Source organism: Pelodiscus sinensis, chromosome 10, assembly GCF_052426305.1.
Source record: "Pelodiscus sinensis isolate ZL-2025 chromosome 10, ASM5242630v1, whole genome shotgun sequence".
Taxonomy (NCBI): domain Eukaryota; kingdom Metazoa; phylum Chordata; order Testudines; family Trionychidae; genus Pelodiscus; species Pelodiscus sinensis.
Window position 1 is genome coordinate 15,924,394 of NC_143061.1, and position 17,357 is coordinate 15,941,750.

The following is a 17,357-nucleotide window of genomic DNA, read 5'->3' on the forward strand; positions in this document are numbered from 1 at the left end:
TTCAAATGTTATTTCCAAGCCTCTAATATGTGCAGCTCCTCAACTAATGAATTTTTGATTATTGTTTTAGATACCTAAAACAATTAAATGAAATATTTTAAAGCAACAGAAACCAATGGTATCACAGCACTAAATAATTTAAAATGATTACACTAATTGTAGGTAACTATATTTCACTTTGTTTTTCTAGGTTTCAGACACTATGTTACTTACCTTCCATTGTAAGGTTAGGGAACTTTTGGTCCTGTGAGAGGGTTTGGGTGGGAATGGACATTCTGGAGCACAGCTGTGAGTGGTGAAGCTAATTGTCTCTGAACAGGATCCCTTTACTGAATTGTACACTGCATATACCCTGAAAATGAACATGCATGGATTTATGAATTTGCTGGCAATTATAACAAGCTTTGCATTTTCTCAAGCATTTGTAATGCCACACTCTCACATCCCAGCTCTCCTTGCTATATTTTATTCAGTATGAATTTTCAAAATAGTTCACAGCAGAACATACATATTATCAGGGGGGCCGACAGACTTGCTGCGCCTCTAGGAAAGGTGGAGGTGAGCCTGTCTCAGGTGGAAAGGGCGGGGCTGGGGCAGTCAAGTCCTGAGGGCACTCTGGTGGTGATTTGCTCCTGAGGTCATCATGGCAGTGGCTGGGAGCCCTGGACCCTTCTGAATCGCCACCACAGCTAGTTTAAAGAATTCCACAAACTAATCATTACCTTCTTATTGGTGGACATTTGTACCACCATTTTTCTTGACTACTGCAGGGCTGTGTCTACATTGGCATCCCTTTCTAGAAAAAGGATGCTAATGAGACACATCGCAATTGCAAATCCGCGGGGGATTTAAATATCCCCCGTGGCATTTGCATTTACATGGCTGCCGCTTTTTTCCGGCTTGGGGATAAGCCGGAGAAAAGCGCCAGTCTAGACATGATTCTCCAGAAAATAAAGTAGGAATAAGAAATCCTCCGGAAAAGGCTTTATTTTCCGGAGAATCAGGTCTAGACTGGTGCTTTTCTCCGGCTTATCCCCAAGCCGGAAAAAAGCGGCAGCCATGTAAATGCAAATGCCGCGGGGGATATTTAAATCCCCCGCGGATTTGCAATTGCAATGTGTCTCATTAGCATCCTTTTTCCTGAAAGGGATGCCAATGTAGACACAGCCCAGGTGTTTGGCCCACTATGTTAAAATCTTCTTGAAAATATAGCAAGAGACACCTCAGAAACAAGGGGTGAACAGTATTAATGCATTCACTGAAAAACCAGCATTCAACTCTCATTCAGCAGTGTTAGTTTAAGGGTGGTATCCATATGAATATGCATGTTAGTCTACAAACTCTACTGACAACATACCATATGAGGCAAACTGCACAGAGGCTGCATTCCAGGTCTATTGTGTTTTGTGTACTTGGGAGGAGGAAGTTTACACAGTAGTCAAATACACTTCCTTCAACCAAGTTACAGTTAAACATCAGCTGAACTTCACTACCCAGAAAAGTATTGGAGGAAATACTCAGGCAATCATTGTGAAAACATACAGAAGGTCATAAGTGGCAGTCAATATGGTTTTGTCAAGAACAAATTACGTCAAACCAACATCATAGTTCTTTTGACAGAAGAACAAGTTTTGTGGATGGGGGTAACAGAAGATGTGGTATACTTTGACTTTAGTAAGGCTTTTGATACTGTCCCTAAACAAACAAGTGAAATATAATCTAGATGGAACTACTAAAAGGTGGGTGCATAACTGGCTGGATAACCGTTCCCAGAGAGTAGTTATCAGTGCTTCACAGTCAAGCTGGAAGGGCTTATTGAGTGGTGTCCTGCACGGAAAAGTTCTGGTTATGTTAAATATCATCATCAATTATTTGGATAATGGCACAGTATACACTCAAAGCTTGTGGGCGTTGCAAGTGCTTTGGAGGATACCATTAAAATTCAAAATAATCTGGACAAACTGGAGAAATGGTATGAGGTAAATAAGATGCAACTCAATAAATAGAAATGCAAAGTACTTCCACTTAGGAAGGAACAGTTAATTGCACACGTACAAAATAGAAATGACTGCCTAGGAAGGACAACTACAGAACAGGATCTCAAAGTTATAGTGGATCACAAGCTAAATATACGTCAACAGTGAAACTGTTGCAAAAAAATGAACATCATTCTCAGATGTATTAGTAGAGGTGTTGTAGGCAAGACAGAAGGAGTAATTCACTCTGAAAAGACCTCAAATGGTGCAGTATGTCCAGTTTTGGAAGCCACATTACAGGAAAGATACCAATCTTTCAAAGGGAGTCTTAGAAGACAGCAAACAAAAATGATTTATGGCCTAGAAAACATGACCTATGAGAAAAAAATTTGAAAAAAAACGGGCTTTGTTTAGTTTGTAGAAGAGCAGACCGATGGGGGACAGGATAACAGATGTCAAGTACATAAAAAGTTGGTATAAGCAGGAGGGTGAAAAAATGTTCTTCTTAACCTGTAAAGATGGGACAAGAAGCAATGGCCTAAAATTGCAGCATGGGAGGTTTTGGTTGAACATTAGGAAAGAGTTCCTCAGGGTGCATCTAGATAGCACCCTTCTGTCGGAATAAGCTACGCAAATTGCATAGCTTATTCCGAGTCTAAGTCGAAAGAGCTTATTTTGAATCTGCCAAATTTCAAAATAAGGCACTATTCCGACAAATCCCTTTACCCTCGTGGAATGAGGGTTACAGGGATGCTGGAATAGCATGCCCGCTATTCTGGGAAATAGTGGGTGCTTTTAAAGATGCGGCATTGTTATTTTGGGATACTGGAAGTATTGGAATCCCGAAATATCAATGCAGTCTAGACATACCCTAACTGTCAGGATGGTTAAGCACTGGAACAAACTGCATAGGGAGGTTATGGAACCTCCATCATTGGAGATATTTAAGAACAGATTAGACAAACCTGTCAGGAATAGTCTGGTTATTACTTAGTCCCACCTTGAGCGCAGAGAACTGGACTAGATTACCTAGGAAGATCCCTGCCAATCCTACTCACTCCCAACTTGTATTTCACTTCCTCAGGTGGAAAATAGTAGAGTGTGTGCTCCTACGTCTCATGCATCTTTAGGGTCAGGAGCAGCCTGAGGCCAGCTGTGGCAACTGGCGCCACAGGCGGAACGCGAGATTGGCGCCCCCACCTGCACGGCCATCATTGGCTTGACGTAATCATTGGGTGCCCCAGGCGCCCCGTGACGTCATCATCGGGCACCCCGTTGAAGGCGGCTCCCTAAGCGACCACCGAGTCGGCCTATACTCACGGACCACCCCTGTTTAGGGTGCCACAGGTGCCTGCTCATTTCATCTTTTACCTTTGTGGATCCACCAGGCAGAACTACAGCCCACCCAAAACTCAAGAGGGACAAGAATGTAACCTGGCCATAGTTCCCTCTAAGGTGCGCACCTGTGCGGCCGCGCACAAACAATCGTACGTCCACCAACCTCCTTTGCAGAGCTGCGCAGCGGCACTCACTTTCCTGCTGGAAGGTTAGTGGCATGGTACGTTCCTGCTCTGGTGACAGGCGGGGCTGTGTAATGGGCAGCTGCCCCGCATGCATGGCTGGAGCAGGGAGCTTCACCGTGGCCCCAGTTCCAGCTCTGGTGGCACTGCGCTGCTCCGGGGATGGCCAGGCCATGTGGTGGCGGGGGGCTGGGACTACTCTGGGGCCAGGTGGACCACATGGTGGAGCAAGACTACCCCCAAGATGGGGCTGCCCCAGGGGTGGCTGGGCTGCATGGCAGAGACAGGCTGCTGCAGGAGCACCGGGCTGTGTGGCAGAGCAGGGTTGCTATGGGGGCCGGAGATGCTCTGGGGCCCAGGGCCAGCCCTTTCCCACAGCTGGAACAGCAACCAGAGCTGAGTGGTGGCTGTCTGGCTGCTCCCTGGGTGGGCTGTGGGGCAACTGCTGCCAAAGCTGGAGCTGGGGTTGCAGTGCGGCTGCTCCTGGGGCTGGGGCTCCCTGCACCCCTTTTCCCCCTCCCATACCTCTCTTCCCCCCTCACTGCCCTCTGACTCTCAGAGCCCCCTCAACCCTCTGCTGGCTCCCCATATGTCGCAGCTCCACTCCCTTCACTTCACTCCCTGAAAACCCTGGAGGCTGGCAGCAACTTCCCTCTGCCCCAGGTTGGGGTTCATAGCCAGCCCTGTTGGGAACAGCCTGGGGCAGCCTCTGCCCTGCACACAGGCTGCCCTGAGAGCCGCACTCCCAGGGATGTGGGAGGGGGAAGACCTATCCCCCCCCCAGGAGGGGTGGGGTGAGGGGGCGAGGCAGTCCTGCCTGGGAACAGGGCTCGGGGGGCATGGCACACATCCAAACACGTGCACATGACCTCATTACTGGCGCACAAGCAAAAACTCACTCCGCTCATGGATGGAAAATCTTAGAAGGATCCCTGAACCTGACACCACCCCATGAACTACAAGTGACCTGTGTTTCTGAAGCTGTAAGGTAGAATGTGCCTTAAAAAACATGAGTGCCTTCAAAAAGTCCAGACTTCACTATCACCCCTAACTATTATATGATGGACACATGGAAACTCATTGAAAGATGGGGGGAAGGGAGGAAGAGAGACTGTGTTTGAAGTGGCTGCAGTAAAATATACTACTTGAAGAATGATGCAGGTTCATCATGCAGGTAAAGCTATGCATGAAAGAACCTGACATTTTTTTAGTGCCTAATGCAGAATTTTTTTTCAAGAACACTGTGGGAAAACATAAAGACTTAGAAATGCTGCCAAGGTCACTGAGACCTAGGATGATCTCCATACTAAGTGCTGCTCATGCAAGTTTATTTATGGACTCCACACATTTACTAGGGCTGGCTCGAACACAAGAATTTTAGTTTGTAAAAAATTTTAGGGTTTGCAGATTTGTTTCCATTCTGCATTAGAACAGAACGGAGACCAGAATGAGAACCAACATAGAACAGCCAATAGCCTGTGTGTGTGTGTGTGTGTGTGTGAGTGAGAGGGGGAGTTGTTAGGGCAGTGGTCCCCAACCTTTTGAGGTTGTTGGGCGCCAGGGGGTGTGGCCGTTCACCCGCCGGGCGCCAGGGGGCCCCATAGCCGCATGCCCGGGGGCGGCCCCCCCCATAGCCGCATGCCCGGGGCCGGGGCCCCCGATAGCCACGCGCCCGGGACCCCCCGCAAGCGCCGCACACCTGGGGCCGGCGCTCCTCCCCCCCCCGCAAGCACCGCGCGCCTGGGGCCGGCGCTCCTCCCCCCCCGCAAGCGCCGCGCGCCTGGGGCCGACGCTCCCCGCAAGCGCCGCACCATGTGCCTGGGGCCCGGGGCCAGGTTGGGAACCACGGTGTTAGGGCATTCATCCAGAATGTGGAAGACCCAGGTTCAAATGCCTGATTCAGAGCAGGGATTTGAACCTGAATCTACCACATCCCAAGTTAGTACCCATGCCATTGAGCTATTATCTATTTTGGTGTCAATCAAACTCTCTCCTCACCCCTCATGCCCCGCCCTTACTCTTAGTCCCCTATCTTGGATTTGAGAGTTTCAAGAAAGACTGTTTCAAAAATCAGCATTTTCCAATGAAAAAAGTTCTGTCAAATATTCTTGACCAGTTGATGTACACTAATGCTTTAATACACAAGCCTAACTTCAGCAAGAAAAACACAGAAGGAAACACATTATTTGGTTTTGTAATGGTAGTTTTTTTCCCTTACTACTTTCTGTGCTGCCACTTTGGAGCCTGCCTTTCAAATATTGCAGGCCTGTTTTCTTCCTCAGAAAGAGACCTGGGAAACTGTTCAGCACTAATTTTGGATTTGACAAACTTGCAGGAGAAGCGCAGGGCAATTAAGGTAGTCAGAAAGAAAATTACCAGTTTGGAAACTATCTACATCTTGGACCTGGACACTGGTGGAAAATCCCCTAATGTTGTGAAAAATGGCATGGGACATCAATACTATTCTGTTATTACTTCTTTACTAGATAAAGCTTGCTTTAAAAATCATGTCAGAGCCTGCAGCAGGAAGCTCTACAGTGTGCTGTAACTTTCTTCTTGCTATTACTGCAACACAGAGGCTCCTTTGCAAAAAATCTTCTGTTCTTCCCACATATCTTTCATCTTAGAACTGACAAACAAACTACACCAAACACATGCCTTCCAGGATATTCATCAACAAGAGTAGTATGGAAGGTATCTACAGAAAGCGTGCGACTCGTCAAGAGTCATAAAAGACGTATCTATGGGTAATATTTAAGGAATAACATAATTATACTGAAAGCATGCATTATGGTCTTCGAGTAAAAGTCAGTCACCAGGGGACATTATTTCTTGATATAGCTTTTTCAATCATGGGGGACTGTCACCTGCCCTGATTAGCTGGTAACGTAATAACAATTGTCTAGCTCTAGCTTTGCTCCAGCCCAGTGGCAAAACATCAAAGACACTTGCAAATAACCAAAATCACTTGGAGATTAAAGAAGAAACTTTACAACAAACAGAGGAACTTTATTTTCTCTCTGTAGAATAAATACAAAAGATTGATGGGGGGGAGGGAGAGGAAGAAAGACCTCTCTAGATCGTTTCTCTGAGGAGACACCTTGGGGAGCAGGAATGTTCTCCTGAAAAATTGAATCCTGGTTCCTGTGCAGCCTGCCAGCTCTGAAATAGACTGAATGTTGGGAGGACAACCCTACTTTATTAGACAGGGAAAAGTAGCTGTTTAAAGTGTAGACCCAGATTCATATTTTATGATTTTGTTTTTCATTGTAACTCTTTGTTTTCACCACACTCTCTTGTTTCTAAGTTAATGCCCCCTTGCATCTTAAATAAAACTCCTTCCATTTCATTACAAGTGCTGTGTGTATTACAGGAACGGCAGTTTAAACTAAAACTGGTAAACTGGGGATCTTTGCTCCTTTGGGAATGAGGATCTAAGATCACAAGGGACTCAAGGATTGAACGCTCCTCTTGTTAACCTGGAAGGCAAAGTCAGGGCTGATGTCCAGTCATGGGCACAGACTCCCTCTCTCTAGAGCACTGGTCCCCAACCTTTTGGGGTTGCCGGGCGCCAGGGGGCGTGGCCCCCCCATAGCCGCATTCCGGAGGCTGGCGCTCTCCCATCAAGCGCCGCGCGCCCGGGGCCGGCGCTCTCTCCCCCCGCTCTCCCAAGCGCCGCGTGCCGGGGGCCGGCGCTGGTGCTCTTTACCCCCTCCCTCCTCCCTCCTCCCAAGCGCCGCGCGCCCGGGCCGGCGCTCTTTCCCCCCTCCCTCCCCCAAGCGCCGCGCACCCGGAGCCGGCGCTAGCGCTTCCTCCCCCCGCAAGCGCCGCGTGCCCGGGGCCGGCGCTGGCGCTCTCTTCCCCCCCATGCGCCACGGGGGGTGAATCCGCGGCGCCCCCGGGGCCGGCGCTCACCGTGCGCCACGCGCCCGGGGAGGCTCCGGCACCGCGCATGCGCCACGTGCCCGGGGCCAGACCAGCCCTGAGCACTTGGCGGGCGCAGAGAAATGCCGTGTTGGGGACCACGGCTCTAGAGCAATGTTTCTCAAATGGTGCTCCGCGGAACCCTTGGGTTCTGCGAAGTGAAAGTAAGGGTTCCGCGAGAACCCAAACACTCCCCCTCTCCCCCCAGCCCTTAAAGAGAGAGAGAGGAGCGGGGCGCGCAAAGACGCTGGTTCCTTCTCTGGTTCTCCACTGGGCTTTCAGACACCTTCCCGTCCCCCGCTGCTGCTTTGCTTTTACCAAGGGACCTAGCAGCTGCAACAGCTGCTGGTCCCGCTTCTCCCCAATCAACCCAAGATTGCTCCCCACCTCCCCTCCTCCGCTGCCGCTCTGCTTTTTTGCTCGACAAACTTTTTCCCTGGCTGTAGGGGTTCCTTGAAATTTTTCCAAGTTTAAAAGGGTTCCGTGGTAAAAAAAAAAAAAAAATTGGGAAACACTGCTTTAGAGACAGGGTACTCATAGTTCTGGGTACCCCGAGAACTTTCACGATTACCTGCTCACTGCTATGACTGGGACTCTTGTGTGAGACCCAAAAACCTGCCTGTTCCATAGATATGGAGAGAGTTATTTACCCTCTTGCTCTTCCACCTGAAACATAATTTTAAGATATTCCTAGAACTCAGTCACGTATTTACTTTAAAAAAGTTCTAACATGAGCAGACTGACATATGTTTGATATTTTAAATTCAGAAGCAATCTTCTGTTTATTAGATTAAGCCATAACACAGGGTTGCAGAATTGATGGGAAAGGGGTACCAGACGTTCCCTTTGTGTAGAAAACAGAAGGAAACAATAGACAGAAGGAGTGAAAGGAAATTTTGTTCAGGATATTGAACATAAATGAACAGGATGTGAATTTGAGGCCTGGGTTCATAAGTAAAGTCTTAAAGAATGCCATAAAAGCACTGATATTAAAACTTGGTGTTAAAATATCGGTCTGTGACATCGAAACATATGTTAACAATGAAAAATAACTGTGCAACCAACGTGTAGCTTTATAATGTAAGAGAAACAATGACTTAGAACGGAATGCCTGCTGTTGGGTGTTAATTTGTCAGTTTTAAGGAAGAATATAAACATGTAATAAAACCTTTTAAAATATCAAGTCAGTTTATAAAATATACTTATTAATTTTGATATTTTCCTTATTGTTTGAATCTCTATAACTGGCAAGGTATGAAGAATATATCTTTCTGCATATGATCCTAGCATTGCAAAAAAGCTGATCTGGCAATATGAATAAACGGCTTCAACGGAGTTTGCATATGAAGCGTCATTTGTCATGGGGTATCAGCCTAAATTCTACAATTTCAGTGCCATTCTGTGCACTAATATTTTTGTGCTCATAATTTCCTCATAGCCATACAGACCTTTAGTGCAAACTTTTCTATTTCACAGCCAAGAGTTTACATAACCAGTATCTGCAATATACTGAGAAAATGTGTTTTGAAAAGTAAAGCTAAAATCTAGGCAATTCCCCATGGCAGAGCTAACCTAAAATATCTAAATGCTGGGTGTGGGGGGAGGGGATAGTCAAATCCAGTGTTTTTTATTAAGAGACCAGTAAAAGTCAAAACTAATAAAGGATAGTGTAGGGAAATGGATGTAACGTACTGCACTGTACTATTTATAAAAAAATTGGGAATACTGGTTTCATTTACCTGCACTAGCAAACATGATGGCATTTTGGAGAGATGCCAATAACAGTCAAACATTTGGCTAGCCTGAGATATACTTTCATATGCACTCTAAAGCCTGTTATACATTCTCAAACTAGTTGATATAGCCGCATACACTTTTCTTTCACTTGAGTGATGACAATAATATGATAGAAATTTTATTGTTTGATAATCTCTCTCATCATTTACAGCCTGAAAGATGGAAAGACACTATTGAATCTTAAAGGCTATTGAAAAAGTACTGTCAAATTCTTGACCCATATCATGCAAAAGACAAAAAGTTCCATTTTCTTTTTAGATAGAATTGACCAGGTTATATTTAAGATATTTTCAGATTCGTAACAACTCACCTGACATGATAATCTGTTGCCGGCCTAAGGTCTTTCAGGTTATATTCTAATTCTTCTCCACTGCAGAAAGAAATCATCCATACATTATGAAAAAGAGCACTTTAGTTAGCTCAGATATTCAATTTCTAAAGTCTAGAGGCTTCTACAAATGATGCATTGAAAAAATAAATAAATTTCCAAGTTAGGAAAATACAAGTAAATAATGTAGGATCAACTTGTCAAAAGACTGGAAATCTTTACAAGGTTCCATATTAAAGGAAAGAGAAGTAGCTATATTTTCCATTTATAATGTAATCCTTTCATGCGAGTTTGTTTCTGCAAGGCTGACAAGAGACTTCGCGGGGCCCTGAGGAGGGAAGCTGGCTCTGGTCCCCCTGGAAGGGGTGGAACCAGCCCTTCAGCACTGCCGGGGCCAAGGGTTTGGGGTTTGGTGGCAATTTAAAGGGCTTGGGCAGCCAAGGTAGCAGGAGCCAGAAACCCCGGTCTGTTTAAAACTGCTGGGTCCAAGTGCAGCTGCATCCTTTACCCTCCCCCCTTTGCGCCATTCTACAGCTCTGATTTCTCCATTCTTTTTTATATACACCCTTTTGTCCATTTAACTTGCTAGGCCATTCAACTCTCCTTGAGTTATGCTGAAAACGTGATTCAATCATACACCAGTTCCATGATGTTTTATTTTTATCCCAGCAAGGTACCTGCTTCAGAATTGCTGAATTAGGTTGGTGAATATTATATCAAAAGATTCTAACACAGTTTGACCTTCAGCATTTTGCACTAAATGCTTCACTTGTAGCCGTTATTTGGGGTGTTCTCCAGTGGGCTCAGGAGGGAAGTATGTAAACTGCATTACAAACGGTCACAGCTTGTGTTCCTTCAAGTAAATGGCAAAACTTTTATGGACATCAGTAATAGAAGGTGGATCTTTAGATATCAAAGACATGCGAGTTAATTAATGTTTTTAAACTAACACTCAGGCCATCTTACAGTTAATGGGGCCTCAGACTATAGAGGTTATTGGAGAAGAATCTGGCTATGTATTGTCTTCCATTCTAGCCTATCTGCTATAGATGGAAAATTAGAATGACTATCAAATTACTGAATCCATGGAAGTTTTCTCTACCATGGGAACTCTAAGCAGCCTCATGTGTTACCTGTGCTACTCATAACAGAGGCACATCTCTATAATATCATTACCGTGTTTATCCCCAACTTTATTAAAATATAGAAATATATAATCTTAATACAGCATCTGTGCAGATCTGAAATACATTCATTACAGAGTCAAGTGGGGTCTCAGAAGTGATACATGTTTAGAAACTGTTTTGAAAGCAAGAAAACTAAAGGAGTATGAAGAATATGGGATGAAGAATATATGGAACGACTGCACAGACTTGATCACAAAATGAATTCATATGATCACAGAATTTAGAAAACAGGAAAGTTTCACTAGATTCATAACCTAGGTCAGAGTTGGGCCTGGTGATAGTAAGGTGCACACCGGACAGTGTTGTTGGAAAACCTATGTAATCCACTGATGAGTGTGTGTTACATGTCCCCCTTGGTGCTGATCTGCAGAGGATATGAGCTACTACAATACCTAGCTAGAGACATGCAGCAGCTTGTGGTTTTAGCCCTGGCAGGTGACTGTCACATCAGCAAAGTGCATGCAGGAGGGCTATGATAACTTGAGGGACAGGAAATGGTAACTCTATAGTCTTTGGAGATGGATGAAGCAAAAAGTGACATCACATGAAAGGTCTACTGTGGGGTGGGCGTTCCCACACCCAATTTGCAGGGAGCATTTTCAGGTGGAGTGAGAATTACTAAAAAGCTGAGATGAGTCACATTTTTGTGAAATGTGGCCCTGAAGAACCAGGATAACTCATTTTAAACTAGAATATAAATATAGAACAATACATGAAAAAGTACATAGTTACCTGTAAATTATCTTGTATTTTCCATCCCTCCCTTTGTCTGATAAGGCAACCTCGTAAGTACAAACATAAGGCAAGCCATTGTTGTGTCTATCCACATTTAAAAGGCCAGTTGGAGGGCACCACGTAAGTAAAACTGTTCTTGCTTGAATATTTGAAACCTATAAAAAATATTAATGTGAATTCCAAGTACTGTGGTCTCTTATAAGTATACCAAATATATTTATTCTTTGCCAAGTAACTGCATGTAAATACCACCCCTAAGAGTTATTAAAGAAACTAAGTAGTCATTGGTGAGAGATTAAGAACTGTAATGAATTAGAAACTGGCTGAGACGCAAAAAGTAAATATATAAATAAATAAAAGACTGAGGCTTCGCTGTGGACAGCTCAATGATAACCACGTCTCAGGGTGCAACACAGATCCAAAAATATCCATAGTTATATACATACATACATAGGAAAAACAAAACCAGTTTAGGAGAGCTTCAGGGCAAAAACCAATTTCTAAATGACAATGACTAAGAAGAAATTCCCCTGCTACGAGCTAGTTATTCCACACGATTGCTCTTTTAGAGATTCCTTGTACCTTTTTTTGAGGCATAAGATGGCGTACTGGACTAAATGGGCCACTGGCCTGATTCCATATGGCAAGTTCCTCTGTGCCTCTCTTTTTTTGGCAGTTTTTACTTGTGACTGTGTTTAACTACAAAGAAAGTGAGTACATCTTCTTTGTAGAAAATCACTGAAGGCAATAACCAAAACATTCTGGCTAGTGTGTTAACATACTTGTCTACGCTGCAGCCTTCACTAGTACTGCCAGCAGCGGAGGTGCACCTGTTAGGAATTATGATAGTCCCTCCTGACCTTCAAGTCTGTTAAGACAAATAATCCTAGTGTAGACAGAGACTAAAACTAGCACATCTCTTCCCCCGCCCCCCCCACATTCCTTAACTGGAGGATTCACTGGCATAATGCCAGAAGCATGATATTCATCATAAGTTTGTACATTACAGTTGTTTCCATTTGAAAAGATTTCTGGCACCATGCTGAGAGAGGAAAAAAACTATGAATGTTCTAAAATCAATGCTTACAGTGGCTACCCCGGAAAGAAAATACTGTACTTCTAAGTTACTCTTCTGAAAAAATCCCTGAGAAATTATTTTGTAGCCCTCAGCATTCTGCCACATAATCCCTTGAGTTTAGATAATGAAAATGACTAATCTCTTAAAATTGCAATGTCAAATGTAACCGTGGAAAAAAAATTAGCCTACGTGAGAAGAAGCTGAGGTTACATTCCAGAGCACAAGGTTTTACGTTTCTTATGATTTCCGCTACATGACAACTTTTACTGGTTTTATCATTCTAGCAGATTTTTCCAAAATACTGGGAGCAAAAATCTCTGGTATGCCAGAAGGTGTAAGAAGCTGAATGATTTAAAGATTCAGTTATACATTTTCTATACTGTTCTACAGGAATCTGACATTCTTCTCCTATTAATGATAACAGTACTTGCAAGCCTAATCGGCTGTGCAACTGTGCTTGGAATTTACCCCTTGAGGGCGAACACAGTTTGCAAAAACGTAGCTTCTCTGGGAACAGGGTTGGAATAGCCGAGTTTAAAGACACACTTTCCTGCAGGAAAGAGCACTGGAAATCTTTAATGTCTATAATGCAGATCATTTAACATCTCTTCTGAAAAATACATTGCCTCTAGTTGAAAAGCACCTTAACTGTTGTTCCTGGTCTTGATATATTAAGCAGATGGCTTCTAAGCCAAGTCCTAAATCAATTTTTTTAACATACTGAGAAGTGAAAGCATCAAGTCTCTCTCATCTTAATGTAAACATTTTGGATTAATGTCAGTAAATGTAGTTAACCATGCCCAAAATATCTCTCAACCAGAAACTGAAATTTTAGAACATGAAATTTTAAGTACAAGTTGAACCTCACTAATCGAGCACTCTCAGGACCTGACTGATGCCAAACTAGAGAATTTGCCAAATCACAGGAGATCAAATTTGTCTAGCACCATTACCAACATTTCCATTGCTTACTGGCTCTTAAAAGACATCGGGGTAAATTAGAGTTAAATAACAAAGCACAGAACACGGAAAGCCAGCACTGGTGGCTGTAACAAATTTTATGGGACCAAGGGAAACTTGGCGACACTCATCATAAGTGGACATCTGGTTAAATAAAATCATGATGGACCAGAGAAGTTGCTGGATCAAAGTGTGCCAGACTAGAGAGGTTCATCCTGTAGTATTACAAAAATTTCTCAAGAACCTTTCACAGATTAGTCTTGCACCAATTTTCCTATCATTTATTGTTCTCTTGCCATTGTCCTAGCGTAACTATTTGCTTCAAACAACTGGATTTGTTAATAATTGGACTGGGTTAGCCAGACATCTATAAGAAAAACCCAAAGTCTCAAGTCAGACATAGAAATTGAAATCTCTTAGGTGTCCTAATAGAATGAAATCATAGCCAAAACTAAATATATTTACAGTTAAAAATTACATGAGATCATTTAAGTGCTTTATTGGCCAAAAAGGAATTTTGCAATATAAAGATCAAAACAAATTTTTTGGACATACATTATTACCAGATGAACTACTGTGAGATTTCTTCCATTATTACGGACAAATGCTTGCATAATTATTTTTCATGCATAAAGACAGGGATTTGGAACTTGATGCACAATATCCAGCCAATGTTTTATTGAATTTTTTTTTATGATTACTAGCTAGGACACACGTATATATGCTCTCTATCTGGTAACAAGCCCTGTCCTTTAATGAACTTCAGCGATTTGTAGAAAGTCAAGTTTCTCTTAACATTTCTTAAAGAGAAACTCTAAATTTTATGGGCTTCACACAAGAAAATTTGGGTACATGAGTTAATCCATTAGCTGAAGTGCTACAGTTTTAAGCTTTTGGTGCGTAAGAGCCAAGTTCTAATTCTTCTACTGACTTGTGTTAGTGGTGAACAAACAGCAACTGCTGGTATCACAAAGTGAGTTTAAAATAAACAGGTAACATTTAAAATAATGCTCAAGTAAACTGTGAAAATGACAAACAGGTTTTCTGACACCCTTGCAAAAGCTGCATGGCATTTATTTATACATACAGGGATTGTTAGATGAAGTGAGAAACTGCAAATTTTTAGCATGACAAACCACAATAGTACTATGCACAGAAGGGTGAAAATCAAAACAAATACATTTGCACAACTCAAGGGAAACGCAATTCTTTATTGTGTGTGTGGATGATTCCTCTTTGTTTACTGTCCTTATGCAGATGGAAAGGTTAATGCTGTCAGAAGTAATTTTTCCAGTTGGGTAACTTGAGCCACTTTGTCCTACTAGCTACTGTATTTGATTTTCACTGATTTTTTTTTAAATTTAGGATCAAGAAGTTACTTACTACACATTCTTTGTCACAAGGAGTTTTGAGTGTCTAGTAGAAAGCCCAGCTAATTAGTTTCTGCAATCGTTTCAGTTTACACGGTAAACATTTGCTTGATACACTACCGAGGTGATGGGAGTAATTATTTTACCAAAGTCCTTATAAAATAATCCCAAGCCTTGCACAACCCTGATAAATATCAATCTTCCAGTTATTCAGATCATGAACAATAATCAAGGTTTCTGTACAAGTTTACTTTGAAACTCTGACCTAGCGTTCACGGGCCTTTTCTGATTAGGGGGTTTATTGTAGGTGTACGAACAACACCGAATGCTGCATTCCTTTGCTCCCCAAAGGCCAAGTTTGAAAAACCTGAGGGTCAAATGAGCTAATAGCTTTTACTAGGTCCAGTTTCCTTTTCAAATCATGGTCTGATGCTGCAGTCCTCAATCAGGCAAAAATCGTTAGGAGTTAAAAGGACAGGAGGAACAGGCTGTTATTTACAATCCAATCTTCATTTGAACTCAGACTAGCACACCTGTATGGCTTCTTTTCCCTTCTCCCAAGTACAGTTGTCAGCATTTGCTGAAAGGGTGCAATAATCTTTCTAGCTTCTCTGTAGATCCACTCCATTGGATCACAACAGTGACACTCAGCCATTTTTTAAGCTTGTCCTCAAGTTTCTCCTCTCTTAGGGTATGTCTATGCTAGCTCGTTAGTTCAAGCTAGGTAGGCAAATGAGGGCAACCGGAGTTGCAAATGAAGCCCGGGATTTAAATATCCCAAGCTTCATTTGCATCTTCCCGGGCGCCGCCATTTTTAAATCCCCCTTAGTCTGAACTCCGTGCCCACGGCTACACGCGGCACGGAGTAGGTAGTTCGAATTAGGATCTCTAAGTCGAACTACCAGTTCCATGAGGAGTACCAGTAGTTCGAATTAGAGATCCTAATTCAAACTACCTACTCCGTGCCGCGTGTAGCCGCGGGCATGGAGTTCGGACTAATGGGGATTTAAAAATGGCAGCGCCCGGGAAGATGCAAATGAAACCCGGGATATTTAAATCCCGGGCTTCATTTGCAACTCTGGTTTCCCTCATTTGCCTACCTAGCTCGAACTAACGAGCTAGTGTAGACATACCCTTAGAGGGGTGGCTGCTTCAAAGAATGAATACCTGGTCAGTGACATTCAGAACTAGGAACTCACTTGGATTTCAGGTTAAACAAACAATCCTAGGAAAAATCTAATCCTTTAAAGGGCTCTGTTATAAAATTTGATATGATCTATGTGCAGTTTCCTGAAATAGGTGGCAACATTAGATATTATAAAATGTACTCATTGCTTGAATTTAAGTCCACTTCCAACTGATTCACTGCTGCCTCAATTTCATTTAATTTACATACACTGTATTTCTTTTATTAAACAATTTTATTTTTCTTTTCTATATATGTTTTGTTTGGGCTACAAATATTTTAATACTATTGAAGCAATGGCAATTATATAATATCATTTCTCTCACACTACCAATTATATGTACATATTATATAAACATACTTGTATATGTTACACATGTACACACGCAATAAATGATGGCAGCCTATGTTATTCTTATGAGCTGAGTGAAGACATGCTACCGTGTTGAATTAAAACACCACTGAGGTTGATAGGTATGAACTCACCCTTCAATTAATATAACTACAAGTTTATGTGCCATATAAGACAAAAAGTAGGTCCACACACTCAGGAACTTTAGACTAAGTTTGGGCTTTCTTTGGACAGGTATGTGTATGAAAAAAGATTATACAAATGAAGATCAGAGAAGAACAGATCGAGAGAGAGAGAGAAAGAGAAAGAGCCAGAGACATGGAGCAGCTGAAAATATGGAAGAAACCTGGGAAGAGATTTTTTTTTTTTTTTTTTTTTTGTCAGGGAGCAGGCCTAGAGCTTCCTTTGGTGCTCTGAGCGAATGAAGCCATTTCCTGCTCTTGAGTCTCTGTGTTTAAAGTCACAGCACTTTTCTCATTCTTTGTAAATAAACAAAACTGCACCAAAGACACACCTGACTAACAGAAATCTCTATTTCTCTCTGAAATGCCCACAGGATTCCAAACTTTATTTACCCAGGTGTAAAAAGGTCAACAGTATTCATTTATTACTAGCATGAAGTCGGGGTAGCCCTACCAGGGGAACCCCTGGGAACCTCCGTCATAGCCGATGGGCAGCAGGGCAGGGAGCATCAGCAAGATCAGCTTTAGCAGGACAGCAGCAGGGCGGAGAGTCCCAGGAAGAGGAGCTGGCAGCTGGGCAGCCATCTGGGGATCTCTGACCTCTCCTGGTCCGGCAAATTCCCTGGTCTGGGATGACTCAAGTTCCAAGGGTGCCGGACCAGAGAGGTCCAACCTTCAGTACTATTGTTTTATCCCTCTGCCTATAAAGCTAAGTGCCTTAATTAAGTGGCTTGTGCCCATGAAAGCTCATGATACAATCTA

The 17,357-nt window shown here is 43.1% G+C and overlaps 1 protein-coding gene across 6 annotated transcripts in view; it reads right to left on the reverse strand.

Moving 5' to 3' along the window:
• Positions 1-17,357, reverse strand: part of FNDC3B (fibronectin type III domain containing 3B) — a 392,858-nt gene that overhangs the window by 115,024 nt on the left and 260,477 nt on the right. For all 6 annotated transcript variants that reach the window (XM_075937961.2, XM_075937956.2, XM_075937959.2 and 3 more), the window contains exons 8-10: positions 11,465-11,622; positions 9,528-9,587; positions 214-352 (exon numbers count right to left, since the gene is read on the reverse strand). In XM_075937961.2, the coding sequence (XP_075794076.2) occupies positions 214-352; positions 9,528-9,587; positions 11,465-11,622 (357 nt within the window). The remainder of the gene's footprint in view (positions 1-213; positions 353-9,527; positions 9,588-11,464; positions 11,623-17,357) is intronic.